The sequence below is a fragment of the Anoplophora glabripennis genome, unplaced genomic scaffold, assembly GCF_000390285.2.
Source record: "Anoplophora glabripennis isolate ALB-LARVAE unplaced genomic scaffold, Agla_2.0 scaffold1326, whole genome shotgun sequence".
Taxonomy (NCBI): Eukaryota; Metazoa; Arthropoda; class Insecta; order Coleoptera; family Cerambycidae; genus Anoplophora; species Anoplophora glabripennis.
Genome location: NW_019417590.1, coordinates 48,228 through 64,715, shown reverse-complemented (window position 1 = coordinate 64,715; position 16,488 = coordinate 48,228). Strand labels below are relative to the sequence as shown.

At 31.0% G+C, this 16,488-nt stretch overlaps 1 protein-coding gene across 3 annotated transcripts in view; it reads left to right on the top strand.

Moving 5' to 3' along the window:
- The window catches only part of LOC108915430 (type I inositol 1,4,5-trisphosphate 5-phosphatase), a 28,330-nt gene extending 16,563 nt beyond the window's left edge, over positions 1–11,767 (top strand). The window contains exons 7-9 of one of the 3 annotated variants that reach the window (XM_018721455.2): positions 9,852–9,898; positions 11,234–11,244; positions 11,559–11,767. In XM_018721455.2, coding sequence (XP_018576971.1) covers positions 9,852–9,898; positions 11,234–11,244; positions 11,559–11,671 — 171 coding nt within the window. In that variant the 3' untranslated portion in view covers positions 11,672–11,767. Of the gene's footprint in view, positions 1–9,851; positions 10,942–11,233; positions 11,245–11,519 lie in introns of those variants that run through there. The other 2 variants (XM_018721454.2, XM_018721453.2) reach the window with 2 other exon arrangements.
- The last annotated feature ends 4,721 nt before the right edge of the window (positions 11,768–16,488 follow it).

The window sequence follows — 16,488 nt, the reverse complement described above, 5'->3', positions numbered from 1 at the left end:
GATAGTTCTATGTTGCAAAGGCCTCAGTACATAAAAGATCTTGGTGTTGTTTTCGATGCTAAATTAAATTTTATAAAACACATTGACATAGTTGCATCATCTGCTTATAAATCTTTAGGTATTATTATACGTTCTTCTCAAGGATTCCACAGCATACATACTATGAAATTACTTTATGAATCTTTTGTTAGGTCAAAATTGGAATATGCATCAATTGTCTGGAGTCCTTTTTATAGTGCACACATTGAATCTTTGGAAAAAGTTCAAAGAAAATTTTTTAAATTTGTCGCATTTAAGCTTGACGGAATATATCCTGAAAGAGGATATCTACATAATGCACTACTTGATGGCTTTCATTGTAATGATTTAAAAACACGCAGAATTACTCATCAAATTGTCTTTTTACATAAAATACTAAACAACTTAATTGATTGCACCTGGTTACTAAACAAAATTCAGATCAAAGTTCCTAGGCTTGCTTCTCGTGAAAATAATATATTTAAGTTACCCACTGTAAGAGGAGATGCTTTCATAATGTTATTATATCAGATGATTGTCAATTATTGCAATGTTGAGGACAGGTTAAATATTTTTTCTTGCACTATTAATGAAATTAAAAAACGGATTCTTTACTGTTAATTTATAGTTTTAATACTTTATTTTTGTTTTTACTATTTTATTGATTCGTGTTTATCTATACGTATAATTGAATGTGCGTGCCTATGTATCGATATTTTTAGGTATTTATTTATGTGTAATGATTTTATATATTCTTTATCTACCATAGTTTTGCTATTCTAATATATATTTTTCTCTGTGTGTGTATATTATATTATGTCTACTATATTTTGTGCTGGTATATTGCCATGTTCATTTATTGTTATTAATTCTATTTATTGACATATATTTTCGAATGCGTTGTGTGTTGTATTACTACATTGACTTTATATTCTATAACTGGGCATTTGCCTGTTGGATATGTAGTGAAATAAATAAATAAATAAATAAATAAAGATATTGAAGCAACAGCATCTCTAATCGCATCCTTTAATTGATCAATATTGGAATCTATTAGAGGTGTGCGATAAACAATTTTGTTTTAGTCGACCTCATAAGAAAAAATCCATTATTGTCAAATCTGGACTCCTAAGAGACCACTGAACTGATTTTTGCCTCCCAATCCACTGGTCTGGAAATGAATGGTCTTGCCTCATATTGTGCCGGACATCCATCTTGTTGAAAATAATATGAACAACGGTTTTCTAACGGAAGGTTTCTAATACACCGTTAAGACAATTTCTTAACATATCTAAGTAACTATCCGCATTACAAGTATTGCCCTATAATTCAGTAATAAGAAATGGCGCACCACACATTTACCTTAGTAAAGTACTGATACCTCCGTGGTATCCGAAAATGTGGATTAGAACACCATTGGCTGAAAAAGTTGTTTCATCAGAAAACATGATTTTTTTTAATGAAATCCTCTTTCCATATTGTCAACCCACAAACAAAAATCCAAACGTTTTGCTTTATCACCGACTTCCAAAAAATGATTAAAGTCTGGCTTGTATGGATATATCTTATTGTGTTTTAATATCTTCTGAATTTGCGACTTTTTAACAAATTGGAGATTTTTAGCTCTTAATGATAATTTGGAGTGTTCCTCTGCTGAATATAATAGCAACAAAGTGCTTGCATCATCTTCATTGTATCTATTTTTCACTTGGGGTATTCGCAATACTGAGCCAGTCCTTAAAAATAATATAATTTGTATAAAATAAATTTAATGATTACAAATAAATAAAAGTACGCCGATATTTTCGAAATTTAGTGTTAGAGACTTCCTTTTATTTTTGAACAACTTATCCTAGTAACTTATTTCCACATCTTCACAAATAAGTGCACTTTACTCTTGTACCATTTAAAGTTTTTTCAATTTTTTGAACACCCCGTGAAAGAAATGTTAAATTTTTATATCCCAATCTTAGTTTAAGAACCAGCAAAAATGTTTATCAACAGTAACATTTTTCGATAAAATGAAAAATAAGAAAGTTTCCTATTCAACACCTTTTCTGTGGACATACTGTATATTGGCCTTCTAGATCTACTTGAATCTATTATTATTACTTTAGGGATTTTTTTATTAAAAATGTGGCAATGTAGCGTTCTTCAGCATCAATTAAAGCCCCTGTGATGTCATAAATTTTTATTGAAGATTATTTTTTTTTTATAGAGTTTAACAATTTTATTTATTGAATTTGTGTTTTCGTTAAAAAAACGTATAAGGCATTGGAAATGCCCAAAAATTATTGATAATTTAAAATATTGTTTCTCTACTTAATTGACAAATTAAAGAATTAATGTAAAAACGATAGCTAATAAATTACATAAAAAAAAGAATTGGAAGTTTGAAATATTCGCATATAAACAAATAAAAGCACCATAAATATTAGATATCTCTACAAGCTTTCCTTTTAATTCAATACATTCTTCGTACTGCCTCAAAATATTTTTCTGGATTTTTCTGACCCCGGTTGATTTCATCCATTTAATTGGACCTGGAGGCCTTCTGTTGTTTAGTTACAGTAATTATTATATACTAAATTTTTAACCGTACCCCACAAGAAAAAGTCCAGTGGAGTTAGGTCTGGAGCTCTCGGTGACTATTCTATAAGTAGACTGACAGAATATTTTGAGGCAGTATGAAAAATGTATTGAGTTCCAATTTTTTTGTTTACCTTTTTAATGTAATTTGTTTAAATAAATAATATTAGCTAGGTATTGTTTTTATGTTAATACTTTAATTTGTCATATAAGTAGAACTATATTGTAGATTAAAAATAATTTTTAGCCATTTTCAATGCCTTTACATCTTTTAATGGAAACAAATTCAATAAACAAAACTTTTGAGTCTCTATAAGAAAATTAATCTTCGATAAAAATTGATGAAATTTGGGTCAGAGGGGTTTTAAGTGATGCTGAAGAACCCTAAATCTCTAAAGTAAATATGTTGCTGGTGTGAAAGTTTGCTTTTTACCTTTCCCTTAAATTATCAGATTTGACAGCAAAGCATAGCCCAGTTCCCAATTGTACATGCGCTAGACCAGCGGTCGGCAACTGGCGGACCGCGGTCCAAATCCGGACCGCGGAAGGTAAAAAAACTAGACCGCCAAAAATTTTTTGAAAATATAATTACTCAAATTATTTAAAAATATATTTTTCTGTAGATAACAATACGTTTGAGTGCCACCCTTAGCATTTTTTAATTGTTAGTAGGTTAGTAAAAAAACTGGCTCAAGGCTGCAAATGTAATTTCTTCCCTTGATTTTTGAATACAAATATGCCTATCTATTTTATTTCATATTATTTTGTGAGTGCAAATTAAAATAAAAAATTAGTAAAATTAGTAAGGAATATGAGCTTTTTCTGGACCTCGTTAAAAATTTTCAAAAGTATCCGGACCCACCTAAAATTACTTGCCGACCCCTGCGCTAGACCGACACGTCGTTGTTTGAGGTTACACTGGCTTGTCCAGCGGCGGGGTATGAAAATTACTAAGGTTAAAAAAAGTTAAGTTTTCATGACAGAGTTTGAAAAAATAAACCAACAATATGTGTTTGTAAAGGTCAAAGGTAGCGTTTGTTTGTAGTATATTTACTTTGAAAAACAAATTGTAATACCAAGAAGAAAATTTAATTTCTTGTTATTTTTCACTATACATTTTTTTGTTTATACAATTTGTTTCAAATTGGATGCAATTGACATTGCTGTCTCACTAACCTTCAAATCTATACTCCATCTACAGATAGATATATAGTCAAATTAGTGCAAATGTTTGTAATTTAGTGAAAAATAAATTACCCAAAGAGAAATTGAAATTGAGATTGCCCAAATGATCTCAAATTTTGATTTTATTAATTCCAAGGTTTATTTGAAAAGATACTCAAAAATAGAAAATGGTAGAGACCATATGCATTTCTCCATTTAAATATGAAATCAGATTTTCAGTAGGACATTTCATGTTTTATAAAATAGTAGACTAATAAATAAATAAATAAATAAAAGCCTAATAGAGAATATTCCAGACAAAAAATTTCAAATATGTACTTTGGATGCACCTCATGAACACTTCAGATTAGTGTTCTTGTTTGTTTTCCCCCTTGACCCCTCATACACCACATTTTACTGAATACTGTTTCCCACTAGGTGAAGTTAGGATTTTTTTTAATAAAAACATAAACATAAAACACCACATATTTTACATAAACAAGATTATTTACCGCCTTGGATCATTTCAACAATATTATTATTTGAGCCTCTTTACTTAATAAATGAAATTTATATTAGGCTCTACCTTATGACTCGCAATAATAAAAAGAAGTACTTGAAAAACATTTAAATATTTATGTGTTCCTCTCGGAGATGTTCCAATTGTTTTAGTTTGGAGTATTGAAAGAGAGAACAGTAGAATACTTCCGGAGCGCTCCCAGACAATTGGAAATCAACTTATGTAATTCTTTAATGGTCATCCTATATCATATCTTCTACGTAAGCGCTGATGAGCGACTGGCGCACAGTGGTCGGAAATCGATATTAGGTGGCCAAAAATGAGAAAAATAAAATTTTTAATTTTGATCAAATATAAATTTTTCTTGTTTTCTACGTTACGAATGAACATGAATGTAAGAGTTAATAAAATATGCAATATTATGAAGAAAATATCAATGATCAATCTTAGCTTACAATTTAATATATGTTGAAGCCTTTGAAAATTGATGTAACTACATAGTGATTACTTAAATGAAATATTTTTTTCTATCATCTATGAAGTAATGGGCCTATGAAAAATCGCTTATTTTATTATTTAATCCATTTTAATATTGAACATTTTGTGACTATCAATTTGAATTCAAAACAGATTGTATTGTATAAAAAAACTTCCATGGACTTCCGCGCTGAGACTTATTTAGATGAAGTATATACCCATACAGACTGATGTACAAAAGGGGATGAAGCGATTCCTAGCGTTTTTCAATTCACAGTAGATTGTATCTGTATGTAGCACCTTATGAGGAATCAGTAATCTTGTCAACAAGTCTTATCTCATTAAATTTTTATATTTCTCGTCATCTTTTGATATTGTATTTTGTTTTTTCTATAATTTAATATTTTATAACATTTGCTTGATTATTTTGCAACGGCTTATTTTATAATTTTTTATTAACCTATTACTGTACTTAAACTACAAATTAAAAAATGAAACTATTGATATCGGCTTAGTTAAATAGTAATATGGTTTATTTCACGCGACTTCAGTTGTATGAAATATTATATAATATATACAGGGTAGCCCATCGAAAACGTACCGGAAGGCATTACAGGGTAGTATTGAACTTTTTGGCAAAATCCAAAAACAGGTAAAGTTTGCTTCTGAGGGGGACAACTTTTGGCACAAAAAGCATAGCAAAATATTCAACCCCCTAAGTGGGGGTGCCATCCCCCAAATTTTTTTAAATGGGAATGGGGGTCAAGTGGGGGGTCATTAGAAAGGGCTTTTAATTCTCTATACATCGATTCTTACTTTTTGAAAATCGATCCATTATTTTAGAAAATATGCAGCTTTGAAAATACGAACAATATTTTTGACGAGAAATGCGAAAATCGATTTAATTTTACTTCAAAACTTACGGTATTAGCTTGGTAAATTCCTTCAAAAGAATTCGCTGTTTTTTTTTCTGATTTGCGAATTCTTTAGCCTGATTTTGGTGAGCAAAAAATTGTCCGCTTTTTGTTTCGTATTTAGATAGGCCACAAGAAGTTGCTAGATAACTGTCTTGTGACTTGTAGTTGAAGAGTACCAATACTGCCGAGTCTTTTAAATTGATTAATTATGGTGTACTCAATTCCAGAAAGAGTAGAAATTATTGAGCTTTTTTTCAAAAACAATGAATGCGGAAATCGGGTCGCCGAACTGTTCAACCAACGGCATCCTGAGAAACATGCGTCTGGAAAAATTGTTCGCGAATTGGTGGCCAAATTTCGCGAAACTGGCTCCGTTCATAACAAAAAGAGGCAGGTTGAAAATCCGGTACTAAATGAACCTACGGAAATAGCGGTATTGGGGCAAGTGGCAATGGATAGTACGCTGAGTACAATGCAATTGGCTACTGCGACAGGAGTGAGTCGTACAAGTGTCCAACGAATATTAAAAAAATACAAATTCCATCCTTATAAGATTCGGCTAGTGCAAGAGCTAAATGAAGACGATTTTGATCGTCGTTTGCAATTTTGCGAAATAATGACTGAACGAGCGATAAACGATAATTTCCTCTTTAATGTGTGTTTTTCGGACGAGTGTACGTTCTTCTTGAATGGTTTAGTGAATCGCCATAATTGTCGTTACTGGGCTGATACCAATCCAAGGATTTTCCATGAGACACACTCCCAACACCCCCAGAAGTTGAATGTATGGGCAGGTATTTTTGGAAATTCCATTGTAGGTCCTTTTTTCCTTCCTGGAAATTTGACAGGCGATATGTACTTGGATTTACTACAAAATGTCATCGACCCAGCTCTAACAAATATCATAGAGGACGACCCTGCTTACAATGAACACGAACTGATTTTCCAGCAAGACGGAGCTCCTCCACATTACTCGCTCAATGTGCGCAATTACCTAAATGAGACGTTTCCAGGACGCTGGATAGGACGAAGAGGTGCAATTGAGTGGCCCCCTCGGTCACCCGACTTAAATCCTTTAGATTTCTTTCTCTGGGGGCACATTAAAAGCAAAGTTTACAGCACTCCACCTGATACCTTGGAAGATCTGCGAGGACGAATCATTAATGTATGTCGCGAAGTAACACCGCAAGTGCTCCAGAATGTTCGACAACGGTTTGAAGACAACCTGTATCATTGTATGCAAGTTGGCGGACAACATTTTCAGCATTTACTTGACTAATACCGTAAGTTTTGAAGTAAAATTAAATCGATTTTCGCATTTCTCGTCAAAAATATTGTTCGTATTTTCAAAGCTGCATATTTTCTAAAATAATGAATCGATTTTCAAAAAGTAAGAATCGATGTATAGAGAATTAAAAGCCCTTTCTAATGACCCCCCACTTGACCCCCATTCCCATTTGAAAAAATTTAGGGGATAGCACCCCCACTTAGGGGGTTGAAGATTTTGGTATGCTTTTTGAGCCAAAAGTTGTCCCCCTCAGAAACAAATTTGACCTGTTTTTGGATTTTGCTGAAAAGTTCTTTACTACCCTGTAATGCCTTGCGGTACGTTTTCGATGGGCTACCCTGTATAAGATTAGTGATTCCTCTAAAATGTTATGTACAGATACAATTTGATGTGAATTGAGAAGTGCGGGAAGAAGATGAGTGTGATGAGAATAATAACTGAAAATTGTTTTAACTTGAAATGAAAAAATAAAAGGAATACAAAAACAAAAAAAAAGTATAAAAAAACAAAAAAATTTTAAAAATTTTTAAAAAAATAAATAAAAACAAAAATGTCCTGGGTGACGCTTATGGGAAAATAAATTATAAATAAATTTATACTTGCTTAATCCTCATTCATATTCAATATTTTAAACATTTCATCATAAAAAATAAAATCTATATACAGAGTGTCCACGGATTGAGTGCACGTGGGGTGTAAATAACAAAAATTTTTCGAGTTGAAATTTGAGCTTCTAGGCTTCATCTCTGCTTGGCCCTAAACTAAGAAGTTGAAAAATTTAGTCCAATTTAGTGCACAGGGTGTTTTTACGATGAATTTTCAAAAATTGTCAAATTGGCTGATCAAATTAAAAATTGAAATTCTGTCATAACTAGAGACCGCACTTCGTTCGCACATCACAGGTCCGTACTTCAGCCGACGATCTCAATATTTAAATATTCATCCATTCTTCACAAAATAATAATAGTGCCGGCTAACCGACAAAAGCACCATGTTTATTTACCCCGCACGTGTCAAGGTCACGGTAGTCGGTCGACGGGAGGGGGGAACGGATTTCATTCCTATTAGACGGGGCCGTTGCGTGCTAAACATACGTAAGGAAACGTCGCGTCTTGTCCAGTAACAGTACGGTGTATATGCATATTTCTAATTATAAGTGTTAGTTTTTATTGTCTCTGTAAAAATGTCGCGTCGGCTTCCCGCTCGCTCTACGGTCGAAAACTGGATAAAAGATTACCCCGATTTAGAATTCGACGGAGCAGGTGCAAAATTTGTGAATGCGTTATATCGTGGAATTATAAAACACGAATTGCGGAACACATAAACTCAGAAAAACACAAAGCTCGCGAAAGTAACAGTATGACCACCAGTGAACGACAAATTGATAACTAATGTTAAGAAAATATTTTTGAAAGCACCAGCCCGGATAAATTTGTTCAGAGAAACTCTTCCAGGCGTACCACTTCCTCCAGAACTTGTTTTGACACGTTGGGGTACGTGGTTAGACGCAACATCTTATTATTACGTAGTTACGTACACTTTGACGGCATAAAAAGTGTTATACAGCAATTGGATTCAAGTGATGCTACTTCTATTCTATGTGCTCAAAGGATATTTAACGATCCTACACTTCGTGAAGATTTAGCATACATACATTTTAATTATTCACGAGTACCGTCAGTTATACGCCGTCTTGAAGTAACTGTGGCATCATCAGAATATTCAGTAAATAACACAGTAAATAATGTTTTAGACTTGCGACAGTTTATTTCCCAGTTGTCAGGACATAGTGCTGAACGTGTGAAGAAAAAAATCAATACCGTTTTGCAGAACAATCCGGGATTTCTAACTGTATGTCGCATAGTAGATCTTTTTGAAGGTAAAGAAGTAGATTTTTCTGAATCCACCCTAAATATGCCGTCCGTTAAAAATTATGTATACTTTAAATATGCCCCCATAACGCCTGAACATTTACAGCAGTTGCTGGTTATTCGGTTTTACTTCAGCACTGCAAGTGAATAGGTGTAGAGCTCAATGTAGAGTGTTTTGTAAACTAATAAACTTAATATGAATCATAGTGGATATTATAAATTGTCAATACAATGTAAGACTTTGATTTTTACTTTTTATATGGTGTTTGCACCTCAGTTTCTACAGAGTTTAACTTAGCGTCCTGAGTCCGCCCCTGATAATGACGTCATGTGCGAATGAAGTGCGGTCTCTAGTCATAACATTTAATTCTCAACAACTTTTCTAAATATTTTTGATATTTTTAAAAATAAAGGTACTTTACTCTTGACAATTTCTGAAAATTCTTCGTAAAAACACCCTGTACATTAATTAATTGGACTAATTTTTTCAACTTCCTAGTTTAAGGCCAAGCAGAGATGATGCCCAGAAGCTCAAATTTCAACTCGAAAAATTTTTGTCATTACGTGCCATCTGCCGCGCGGTTAATGTGGCTAAAGCTATCAAAATATTTTCAGTATGTGTATAATATCTTTTTGTCTCAACTACAGAAATTAATCAAAAGCAAAATAAATTATATCTTGTAATCTATATTTAGCAGTTAAGAGATATTAACATATATCAATTTAACTGTCTTATTAGGATGGATTAAGCATAAATATGTAGGTAAATACACTATTACTTTTGGATACAAATGCCAGTGCTTATCCGTTACCCAAAAAGCAATTAATGTTTCCTTGTTTTTGTGAAATTTGTGTTTCGTATTATTTCTAAGATTCCTTGAACTCAATAGTAAAATAGTATGTAACGTAGTATAATCATTGCATTGTAACATTGATTATTTTATTAGTTATTATTGTCAAGGATCTAAATTTATTTTAAGATGAATAATATATGAATTGATTTGCAGCCTGTTTACCTAAAAATGGATTTGAAAGGAAATGCAGGTACCATTGTGTGTTGTGATCATGCACCTTATGCTTGCTTGCCTGACAAGTGCCAGTGTTGCCAATTATTTGCCTCAATAAAAATAAATATAGTTGACATGAGCGATTATGTGACGAATCCAAGAAGTAGTTATTCAAATATATCAGTAGATTCTAAGTTGTTGCATGAACCTATAACAAAAGATATGCTTTCACATGAACCGTATACACCTGAAAGTGTAGATTCACATATGCACTCTCCTTTATCTGAAAAAGAGGATGCAGAGGGAGATGCTAGGCGAAATTCTGTATCACCAATACAATTAAAGAACAGGCTTGAAAGTATTATTAAACATGACCTAAGAAAGTCACCAAAGATGATGATAAGGTCTGCATCAGAAAATGTACAAGTCAGACATTCGAGAGATAACTTTTTCCGAAATAGGGCCATGTCAGAAATTCCTAAAACAGCCAGGGCCAAACTTATTTCTTCCAATAGTATTCAATCATTGCAAAGGTTGCAAAGTCATCATAGTTCCTCAGACGAGGACTGGTTTGAGTTTGAAAATGAATCTGTCACCAATAGTTTAGACATTTGTCAAGAGAATACTGATTCTCTAGGGAATATTTCTAAAGAAACAAAACAAATCGCTATAATAGAGGACGATAAGATGCCTAGAAAACATTGCCGATTAAAGTTTAAAACTCACCACAAAATTAGTTGTTGTGCTATAGTGTGACTATTTTTTTTTATGTTTTTTAATTTGTGATTGCCGTAGAACTGTAGAATATATTTTTTGCTTGCCTTGCAGATTTACTCGAATAAAACAGTGCTTAATTATAAAGAAGCTTCAGAAATTTAAAAAATAAAATATCAAATGCATATAAAAATTAGATACATACTAGCAAATACCAAATAAATTTCTTTGTAAATAAGTAATTTTAATATTCACTTAGATAAATAGTACTTAAAATGTATATAATATAAAACTGACGGGGTGTAACCCATTTAAGAAAAGTTTATGCTAGTACCTTTTTTTTTCTAAAAGTTGCATTTTAATGTAAACATTATATGTTTAGAAGCAAATAAACTACATAAAATCAACATTGTAGTGATCTGGAGATTAATAAAAAAAAGTTCCATTTGTATTTTGGAAATGAAGGTGTATTGTAAACACCTTTTATAGTAAGTACTTAAAACTTGTTCTCTGTAAATGTAATTTCATTTTAAGGTTTTGGTCAAGGTTATAATTATTTCTGTGTTTAATTTAATATATTCAAGCATAATTTACCTCTACTTTAGTATACAATTTTACGTACATGTTCGAGGTTTGTCAAATAATATTTTGATTCACAGAAAAAATAGTAAAGACCAAAGTTTTATTAAATTTAAAAATTTGATGTTTGTATTTGAAGTTAATTTCTAATCATAAACTGATGATGCAGAAAAAATATTCAAATAGGTACTTACTTGAAAGCAAATATCAAAAATTTTCAAATTTATGAGGAAAATAAATTTATAGTATAAAAAAAATATTATTTATTGTTGGAAAGTACTGACTTTATTATTAAGCACTGTATCATTTAAGTGTAATATTTTTGTGTGTTTTTTAACAGTGTGTTAATGATAAACAACATTTTATCTTGAACAGGCATCGGTGAATGTGAAATGAACAGTTTAAAAATTGCAGAGTCAAAAGTGAAAAAAGTTGAAGATATTATGGATCCCAGTGGAGTAACTAGGTATATTTACATTCAAAATATAGACAACCCGATTAAAATGTTTAGGGAAACCGCAGTGTAATCATATATTTGGTGTTCACCCATACATTTTTTTCATTGTCATGATCCCCCAAATAAAGTGCTCCTTATTTTAATTGATTAAAGTTTGGGTATATGATACAAATTTAAAAAAGTCCTTATATTATAAATTATTGGATTATGTATTATTATAGGAAAACATTCAGTTTTCTATATATTTACTTTTAGAAATATGATTTGTTTTATTTATACAGTAAAAAACCTTGTACTAATTAATTAATAGTTAAAAAAAGGATATTTATATGAATTTTAATATGATACACTGCCAGTAAAGTACACACCATATGAGAACGTTCTTTATTGATTTAAAAAAAAAAGTACTTTCAGTCACATGATAACTGCCAAATTTTACATTAAAAAAACGTAATTTCAAAAATTTCAAAAAAAACGAAAAAAATGTATTTTCAATTTTAGACTCAAATACCAATTTTCTGTAAAATTTGATAGACAATGTTTGACTTTCACTCTTTGACGTTTGAAATTCAGGAAAATAATAATACTTTCTGCATTTGGGAAAAAATGTAAAATTTAACAGATACAAAATATTATTTTAGTGGTTCCATTTTATGGTGATTTACTTTTTGTTTTATTAATTATTTTATGTATAAAATTTGTGTTAAGTGTGCTGATTTATTGTTTTCTGAACAAAATCATTTAACCAACCTTTAATCATTTTTTTCTAGGGATTTTAAAAGACATTGCAGATTCAGGATATTTCAATATTCAGAGGATTTTTGTCGAAATTGCTACATTTTTATTCAGAATTCTCTAATCTCTGATAATGGGACACTAAAGTACTTTTTTTAATAAAGTAAAGCATCTACATTTAAAGTCATGATCATGATTATTACGTATGTCTATAAGTTATTACGTGATAATGTTTTGACGATGTAAGTGATATCTATTTTTGACGTAAGCATTGTATTTCAGATTTATTTAAGTACTTCTTAACGTTAATATTGACCCAAATTGTTATTTAATTTTAAATTACTTTTTAGAATTCATAAAGTGCCCAATAATAAACAAGACTGTACTGTAAGGGATTTAAAATATTCAAGCTTTTTAGTAATAACCTTGTAATATTTGACATTATAATTTTAATCAATTTCTTCCTCTTCACAAATTAATTTGATTCAAATGCACAAAATTCTCATCCATGAATCTGCTCACTCATTGTCATTTTTCATTAAGGTACAAATACTATTGACTGACAAATTAGATTTTTATATTATTTTTATATGTAACATACTATGTTAGTGTTGTGTTGAATTATGTTTAAATGACAACTTCCCAAGGCTGTGGAGTACGAATTTAGTTTACACCTGAACAGAATTAATTGGGGGTCACCTAAATGATGTAATTATAGGGGTTGTTTTTATTATCCATGAAATTGAGAGGTAAAAAGTTTATGTTTTATTGATAACTAACTATAAGTAACTTGACACCTCAGCTTTGTAATGGAGAAACAAAAAACGAAAATAAAAATTTTTACTTATGGTCTGAAATTAGAGTAAAAGGGTCCCATTTATACCAAAAATAAAATTTTCTGATATCTTAATAAAAGCGTCATTGACAATTGTTTTGCCATGAACATACCCAAATGTTTGTAATAACTTTTTTTTGTTGGGCAAGTGTCCCATGAGGGTAAGTTGACAAATCCCAATTATTTTAAGATTTTGTCACTTCAAGTGTCAAGTTAATTGAATTTGGTAGATAATGGGCATCCATAATTTTCATTCTATATTTTGAGAGGTAGGTAAAAGTAGGTAGGCTTCACAATATGAAGGTTCATCTGAATACTACTTTTCAATCGTCTCTCTTAAAATCTATTAGTGGTAAATTTTTACAAGAATATCTTTTTGTGTAAAATAAGTGCTGAATTGGGAAAATGTAAAAAACAGCTTCTTAAAAATATCTGGGATTTTATCTCCACTGATTAGCAATTGGCATGCCCTTGATTAAAATTGAAAATAACTTACTTTATACCATTGGCGGCTCGTCAGGTGACGTGATATTGTAAGTTCAATTAAAAGTATTTTTTCTCGAAAATTGTCCACATTAGGAAGTTCTAACAAGAGTACATTATTTTTAGAAAATAAAATTATACATTAAAAATTGGAGCCCGAATGGTAAAAAACCTAACCTCGAAAAAAATTAGAACTTAAAATGTAATAGGAATGTAGCATAACTAGCGCCCTCTATGAAATATACAAAAAATAATTAGACCAGCGTATTTGGTATTCTTAAAAACCCCGGAATACCAAATTTCATAAAAATATTTCGCACCGTGTGGAAACTTTTGTAAAAATTTGGTTTAAAAAATTTTATTTTGTTGCTCTGTATCTCGAAAACAAGAGGAGATAGACATATAGTTCATAGGACAAAAAATTCTTCTTTTTTGTGGTACTATCACCGCCTGTATTTACGGGAAGTCTTTCTGAAACACCCTGTATATTGTATATGTGTATTATTAAAAATTAAGCAACTATAACTATCTGTAAGTAACAATGTGTAAAAGCTGTTTTACATTGACAATTTATTGATCAATTAATTGATGAAGTTGCTTCATCAAGAAATTGGACAAGTGTAATGCACCAAATCAGCTGTCAAATAACTTCATCAAGTTCTTGACGAATTAGAGCATGTTCTAATTTTTGTCAATTTCTTCGTGAGGTTCGGAAGTACCAACCCAACAGATTTCCAGCCTCAGATTGGTAATGAGGTTATGTTATTGGAATATGTAAATAATTGTGTGGCGTGGTGCTAGTTTTGCATTGTTTTTACCGATTTGTTATTTATAAAATCTAATATTTATATAATATGTGTCAGAAAGGTACCGCTGTTGTATCACTACAATTATAAGTGGAAAGGTGACATTTTTGAAATTTATTTGCTTCTGTGATTCATTGGTAGAACTGATTCATACGTCAAAAAACTTGACAAAGTCTGTAGCAGTGTAACTACACTGTTTACCAATAAATTAGTGAATTAATTGATGAAGAACTTCGTCAATTTATTGATGAATAAATTGTCAATGTAAAACAGCTATAACACATTTATTAACATAAATATTTAATGTACAATTATGACAACTGCCAGTTGTCAAAGGAAGTTTATTTTGGAAAACAGCCATTGAGGACATGCTGTTAGTACCAAACTCATCTTCTTGATTAGGTACATGTAAATGTTGACAGATCTAAAAATCTTTTCTTTGAAAAAACATTCTTTTTGGACGATATCCCATTTTTTTTCTAGAAAATAAAGTAAAAAAACGAGATGCTATAGAGTTGTGAAGAAAAATTGTTTATTTTAATGTCAAGTATTCAGCACTCGTGTTCCCTGGTGCTTGTAATATCTTATTTTTTATCACCCAGCAGACTTTTTAATCAATATTTGTATATTTCTTGCAGCACTACTTTTTTAAATTTTGTAAATTTTTTCGTAGCATTATCTGTGAAGTAACTGTTTGCTGGTTACTATAGAAATGCAATATACAAAAATCAAACACAGTACAATGATGTTGAGGGTGTCCATTTTGAAATATCTACTCTATGATTATATATTAAGTAGGTATTTATTAAAAATGCCTTTTTTATAATAAATTCAGTATCATAATAAAATGTCATAAGCAACGCGCTGGTGTTTTGTTCAAACAAACAATATATATTAGTAGTGACATCTACTCTGAAAATAATTATTAAAATTTGTCAATTTGTTCATGCGACCTTTCAAATTTATTTTTTGAATATTTGTGCATAGCTTCTAAACAAAAAATGTCATAATAAAAGTTATTCAGAAAAATTAAGTATTTTTATATGGTGAAAATATTTGGGTATATTTATGGAAAAGCAATTGTCGATGTCATCACAATCCCGATTTTAGGAATTCTGAAAAATAATACTTTTACATAAAATAGACCTTATTTAGTTCCATTTGACATCATAAGCAAGTTCAGTGACATATGTACACATATGAACACCCTGTACAATTGTAATTACAAAAGTATTGTCAGGAAATATCTGATAATACTGAAGCATAAACCATGAATTTCTAATGCACTGAGTTTTACTTTATTAAACTCAAGTTTACTATATGTGATACATGACCTTTGAAAAAAAAAATATCCAAAGCTTAAATATTAGCAAGGATATTTTTTTTAATTCTGTTCTTGTCTTGTTATTTATCATTTGTGCATAAGTTGATCAAAGCGTAAAAAATCAGGGTTGTACTCTACGTATTACCGAGGTTAATTTAAGGGGTTAATGTACTCTAGAGGTTGGAAAAAAGGTGATTTTCGGGAATTTTCAAGGAAAAATTGATACAAGATATTTGAGAACAAAAGGGCTTTATTATACATGTTTCAGGTAGTATTGTGAATTTTTCAAACGATTTGGACAGGGTTCGTAGCGGCCGGGAAAACCGGGAATACCGGGAAAAGTCAGGGAATTCGTTATTCTTCATAAAAAACAGGGAATAGTCAGGGAATTTTAAAAATATTCATGAAAGTCAGGGAATTTGATGTTTGCAACTGGAAATTTTGTGAAAGCCGGTCCTGGGTTCTTGAAAGAGAAAACTATTTGTGGTTTTGAAACCTAAAGATTATGGGCTCCAGTTGAGAAAAAATTTAATGCATAAAAGTCAGGGAAAACCTGGAAAAGTCAGGGAATTCATTCTTACTTTTGAACTATGAACCCTGTTGGATTCAAAATGGCGGCTGTAGGTGACAGTAAGCAACGACATCTTTTTTTCAGAGAGCTGGATGGCCGAAAATCAAAAATTGTCTGATATACAGTGTCCCGT